At 33.1% G+C, this 6246-nt stretch overlaps 1 protein-coding gene across 1 annotated transcript; it reads right to left on the bottom strand.

Moving 5' to 3' along the window:
• Positions 1 to 4842: 4842 nt before the first annotated feature.
• Positions 4843 to 5990, bottom strand: LOC133784277 (glyoxylase I 4-like). Its single transcript, XM_062223699.1, has 3 exons — positions 5613 to 5990; positions 5380 to 5485; positions 4843 to 5293 (listed from the first exon to the last, which is right to left on the bottom strand). The coding sequence occupies exons 1-3, from the start codon at positions 5765 to 5767 to the stop codon at positions 4994 to 4996; spliced, it is 561 nt and encodes a 186-aa protein (XP_062079683.1). The 5' UTR covers positions 5768 to 5990; the 3' UTR covers positions 4843 to 4993.
• Positions 5991 to 6246: the final 256 nt, after the last annotated feature.

Below are 6246 nucleotides of genomic sequence, written 5' to 3' on the forward strand. Positions count from 1 at the left end.
ATGCTGTTAATTAGCGAACTTTGCGTCAATGGCCAACTAACGCCGTTAACATCAGTGTTTGCGTTAGTGGGGAACTGATGGTAATGACGTGTTTTCGTCAGTGCCCCACTTACACATACAAGTCATTATCGTCAGTTTTGCACTAACGCAAACAATCCACCTAGTAATAAATCACAGGCATCATCCCCGAGCCCCTCACTCCCAAATTCAAAAACTTAGGTTTTTTCCCAACAACCAACGACGCCTCCGACTTTCTTAACCCATTTTGGTGAGTTTTTTTTTTTTTTTTTCTTTTTTAATTTTAACGTTAAATTGATGAATATAATACGTTTATGAACCTTATACATAATTTTTTTTTTGAATTTTTGTATAGATTTTTTATTTTGATGATTATTGTTTGAAAAATCAAAACTCAAAAACCTCCCTCTTGATTTTTTTTCTTTGATTGGGTTTCGTTTTGCAAGAGTCTCTTGGTGGTGGTCGCGGGGGTCGTGGAGGGTGGCATGGGGTCGCAGGTGGTGGCAGGGACTAGATTCGCAGGGGTCGTGGGGGTGGCTGGGGTCGTGGGGGGTCGCTAGGGTTGCGAGGGTTGAGAGGGTGGCTGGCTTGGGGACTAGGTACACGGGGGCTGGGGTCACATAGGGTGGTTGGGTACACAGGGTCGGGGTTCATAGTATTTTTTTTATATAGCATTTGCGTCAGTGCCCCAACTGTCACAAATGTGGCATTTGTGGCAGTTTTCCAGTGATGCAAACACTCGGGTTTATGACAGTTGGGCACTGATGCAAACGCCAAGCTGGTTTGTGTTATGAGATTCTGCATCAGTTTCAAAACTGACGTAAAAAATCAATTGTGGCAATTAAGATATTTGACAAATGACATTTTTGTAATAGTGTAAATAGATAGCATGATGTGTTTATGGTATATTGATGTAGTTACTCACTAAATTCATTTTTTATTTGCTAATAGATCGAGCATGCTAAAGGCAAAATCACCCAACCACTATGTATATTGATGATCTCACACAGTTTCATTCCTGAGATATTTGAAATTATTAATTTCTAGGCCATAGACCCAAAAAAACGAACAAAACCCAGTTATGAAAATGATCTCCATCATTTTCCAATTAAATTCAAGTAGCGAGTGTGGGTCTATTTATATATATATATATAAAAAAAAATCTGTGTGTATAATGAAAGATGATAATATAATTGGGAAATTTGGATTTTTGTTCCTTATCGCCTAATAATTTATTTAGAATTGTTCTATTTGGTGGGGCCCAAAATCTGAAGCTCTTAAAGAGGCAACCCCGGCTTGTAGGACATATATAATATGTGAGCTAAAAGCATAGCATTAAAATGCAAGAAACGCTCTCCATCTCATGTTAAGCAAAACAGTCCTATCCAATGTAGGTCTACCCTCTTAAACTTGTGCTGTTTGTTCCAGGAGTAGTCGTATTCGACTAATGTCTTTCTCATGACACCTTCAACTTTACTAATGGTGGGGTTTTCTCACTCTTTCACACTCAAAATATAGATGCCATGCATATATACTCTCCATGGCTTGAATCCGAATTGAGTAAGAAAATTTGAAAAGTCTCTTGCAGGCCAATCTCCTTAAGCTAATTGTGCCAATTGTTATATTTATATGATAATTCAAGGTAGTTTAGGGATATTCAATGGAATGCAGCTTTTAGTATGATATATGATACATGAACGCATGCATTTATAACTCATCATAAAATCAAAAGCCAAAAAATGTATCATTTTCTCAATTAATGTTTCGTTTCTTTCTTTTGGTGATGATGAGTGAAAGAATTATCAGCTAAAATTAGATGGAAGCCTAAATAATGTCGAAACTATGAAGAAAAAAAGTAAAACAAATCAATAAATAACAGGGATTTAAAGAATTTTTGTTCTTTTTTTTTTGGCTTAAAACATTAATAAGAGAGATATAAAGGGTTGCTCATCAATTTCTTACATGTATATGACAAAATTATTCCAAATTTTAATTAATGGTACAAAAAATCTCATAGTAGATAAAATAATAGGGTTAACCTTTTCTAATATATTTTATAGTTAATTACATTATAAAATAATATAATCAATCCTCTCCTATCCACCAAGAGTTGTGCTATGGAAATATGCATTTTCCTAAATAATCTCCACCATTAGATAATGGGTTTATACTTTTTTAGACCATGTGTTTTGCCTCATTACCTGTTTGGACCCTGTATTTTGAAAAATTATTTTTTGGATCCTGTGTTTTGTAAAATTGTTCAAATAGGCCCGTAAACCTGATTTTGATAAACAAAAAATTGAGTATAACAATACAGTTCTTAGACAGAATTAGTGTATTTTTGTTCTGAGTTGTTAGTTTGATGAATTATTTTTGTCCAAAAAGTACTTTGTCAAAACATAGAGTTTAAACAAGTAATGAGACAAAACACAGGATCTAAAAAGATATAAACCCTTAGATAATTTGAGTCGTTTTGTTATAACCACGTAGGCCTACATTATGGTTGTGATGGGACAATTTTCTTCACATAAAGAACAAGAAACAAATAGTAAGGAGTTAGGTGGGTTCATATTTAATTTGTGTAAAATTTCCTTGTTTGCAAGATTATAAGATAAATAGAAGCTGAAAATCTGTTAAAAGAATTAATATATAGTGGGAGGTGATTGTAAATTCACATTATATATATAGAACAAGTGAAAAGGGACAATAGAGTTAATGCTGCATATTTAATGTTTTACTAAGCTGATATAAATCCACTAGCTAAATTCTAGTAAAGAGTAGGAGAGTCAAGGTCATAGAAACCCATTATGGAAAAGGAAGGAATAAATGTTTGGATAGAAAGAAACTCCAACTCACCATCATATCATATCTTATCATATAATGGTGAATCACAGCACATAGGAGAAAAAAGTCCTATTCCTTCATGGGAAACAAAGTAAGAACAGTGACTTTTATCATATTGGTTCAGTGATAGTATATTCCAAGTCTATAAAGACTACAAACAAGAAAGATAAAACTCATAACTCATCACCAACACCATAAGGACCACAAAGAAGTTTTAAGCTCAAGCACATTAACTATTGTGTACCTGACGTTGGCACTTTTCATGCAAAAGAAGTACTAAAAATTTGATATGAAATTGCATTTAATATTGATTTTCTGTATTTGAGGCCTCTCTTGTTAGATGTCATATATATAGACCAATAAAGGATTCAATTCATTATTTAATGAAAGCTATAGAAGAAACTCCTGTGTTTTTACAAAGATGATAGGTTGTGTTAAAACCCTTTTGAAAAGGACGGAAAAGAAAGTAAACAGTATAAATGCAGACACATAGGCTTGTGTTTGTAGCAGAAGATATCTTTCTTCTGCAAAATACCAACCTTATTAATGGTGGGCTGCCTAGAATTTTTGCCAATCATTTCGTCATTTTTTGCTGTCATGCATTTATGTTTACACCATTTTGTTGGCTTAACGATTAAATAGCTTCAAACCAAGTTATGAGCCATACTCTTATGATGTCTAGACCATGTGCTCTTAATAGCTAAAATCTCCTTTTTAACTTAAGACAAATAAAAGGGAAAAAGAAAGAGAGAACACATTTCTTGTGTAGAGTACTACTCTTTTAGAACTAGGAGAAGCTCCCTATAAATGCAAACCAACCTTAATTTTCTTATTATTGCCTCCATTTCCCCTACCCCACCCCCACCCCCACCCCTTACATGATCAGTTTCTTGATTCTATGTGAAAATTGTAGAAATGGGTGTTCCTTGCAGCCCAAAACTGGTATTGATGTTCAGATAGCACTTGTGCTATTTGTTTTGGACTGAAGGGAGCTCCTAATTCTTCTATTTTCCCTTTCCACTCTAGTTTTCAAGCTTCAATATTTGTTCATGGTCATCTCATTGCTAGTCGGTTAGCTCTCTTTTACTCATATTTGTTACTAAAATGTAATGAACAAGCACCTCATTTACTATTATTTTTTTTACAAACCCATTTCATATCTAACATTTTAGTTCTAAATCGAAGTGCAATATTTAAGTCTTCTGTAAAATCTAAATAAATCCTTTACTGTTATATAAAGCAAAGGTTCAGAAACATGTTCCTTTCTGAAAAATCAATGACAAATATAATTTAATAGTTGCTTCAATTCTTTTCTCCTTATTATATGGTAAGAGTCTCCCATTTCTTTTAAAATTTTTACTACTAAGATCCACCTTTCCCGCAAAATAATAACTGATAAATAGTACAACAGCTCACCAATGGATTAGATAAGCCGCTTGTATTGTCAAACATTATTTGTTTTGTTTGTTTGGCAATGTATTGAATTAAATGAGTTCTTTTAAATTCTATTTCTGTTGACTTTTCTTTGTAATGTCTTATATTTGTGTTTCCACCAGTTATTTAGTTCAACTCTGCATTTATTTTTATTTATTTTTAGTCCATACAGTATTCTGTGATGGAATGAATAGAACATTCCAGAGCTTATTAGATCTGTTTAATTCTTTATAAGATTTTTTTCTTGTTGTAAGGATCTATAATTGAACTTTCAGGTTAATAATATGATTCAAGTATATTTTAATTTTTTTTTAAAACATATTTTAACCTGTTCGATAATATCAAAAAGACAAACATAATCAATTTGGTAAACTGGAAAAGTTCTCCTTGTCATTTTTACTGCCTATTCTTTAATGATGAGAAGTTCAATCATGAGATTTCTATGGTTTAAGAATCATCAACTTAATCCATCCATTTTGGTGACCAAAAAAAGGTTTGATAACAGTAATCAATTGGATCAAATTTGTCAGTGTTGAGGATTAGAAATTCAGAATCTTTTTCTAGAATGTTATTCATTGATAGAAGAAAAAACAAAAACAAAAAAATAGATATATTCAGTTTACAAGGAGAGCTAATCCAGAAAGAATAGCATCAGAAACTCACTTGGTTCATCCAAAAAAATAAAAAAGAGATAAAGTTAAAACAATGGCACAAACATGTTGTTTAATGGCTTATTTTGACTGGTTGCTGCTGCTGCTTGCTGTTGTTGTTGCTGCATTTGATTTAGATTGCAGCTGATTCTGGAACATGATTGGACTGACTCTTCTGTTAATGGAATCACTGGAAGATTGTCACAGTTGCAAATCTCGATCATTAGTCCATCTGGGTCATGGAAGAAAAGTTGGTCCACATAGATACCACCTTCTTCTACTCTGGCTTTCTCATACTTGATCTCCATTTCTTCAAGGTTTTTCTCCACTGTTGACACGCTCTCACACTGCCCACCAAAAAAAAACTTTAATATTCATTTCACTAAAGAAAATGCATACAAATCCATGTATATATATGTGTGTGTGTGTGTACTTGGAAAGAAATGTGGTTGTGCTTGGGGTTGATCCGAGTAATCTTGGGCATGTTTTCGGGATCGTCGGATTGGAGTAGATGTATGCCAATGCCATAGTTGAATAGCCTATTAAATCACAACCAAAAAGGTCAAAAGATTACAAACCATGCATGATTACTAAGAAACAACAGAAAACATTTGGTCTGTTTTATTTTTCTTTTCATTTCTTTAAATAAAGACTTTTAATTCTTACCATGCACCGTCAAAGTTAAAAGAATCAGGCCTTCTAATGGGGAAAAACCCAAGAACAGACTTGTAAAAATGAAGGGATTTCTTCACTGATCTACAAACTATTGAAATGTGGTTCAAAGACTTGAGTTGCAAAGGATTTCCTCTGCTTTCTACCATATCCTTCTTGGTGTCCAAACAAGGCTTCAAAAATCTTCTTTTGAGATTGTCAAAGAGAGACACAAAAAGGGTTGCAAGAGCTAGAAATGTTGGTTTGGATGAATGAAATTTCAAAGAGAGAAAAGATACAAAGAGATTAAGCTTTTTGATGAGATTATACAGAATTATACTTAAAGAAAAAGCTATGGATTTGGTGTTTATATAGAGAAGGGAGAAGTGTTGCCAGATAATTTGCAGTCATGTTTCTGATTTTTCAAGTTTTTTTTTGGATAGTGATTCTTTATTACACGTAAGTTCCACGTTTGCTGACTCATAACTAGATGGGCATAACTATAGCCTATATGGCTGACACGTTTTCTTCATCTTCTCCATTTTTTTTTTAAATAACTTTCTGCCAAATTCCCAAGTTAATAGATACTGAAATATGCCCTCTTAAAAAAATATTTTCTAAAAGAAAAACAATTGTTATTGTAATATAA

Source organism: Humulus lupulus, chromosome 6 (assembly GCF_963169125.1).
Source record: "Humulus lupulus chromosome 6, drHumLupu1.1, whole genome shotgun sequence".
In the NCBI taxonomy this organism is placed as follows: domain Eukaryota; kingdom Viridiplantae; phylum Streptophyta; class Magnoliopsida; order Rosales; family Cannabaceae; genus Humulus; species Humulus lupulus.

Excerpts from the sequence above, each read along its gene's own strand:
- LOC133784277 (XM_062223699.1), bottom strand. The coding sequence starts at position 5,767 with ATGGTAGAAAGCAGAGGAAATCCTTTGCAACTCAAGTCTTTGAACCAC. Across the intron at positions 5,486-5,612 it reads TTTAACTTTGACGGTGCATG|GCTATTCAACTATGGCATTG; the intron begins GTAAGAATTAAA and ends GTGATTTAATAG. Across the intron at positions 5,294-5,379 it reads ACAACCACATTTCTTTCCAA|TGTGAGAGCGTGTCAACAGT; the intron begins GTACACACACAC and ends TTTGGTGGGCAG.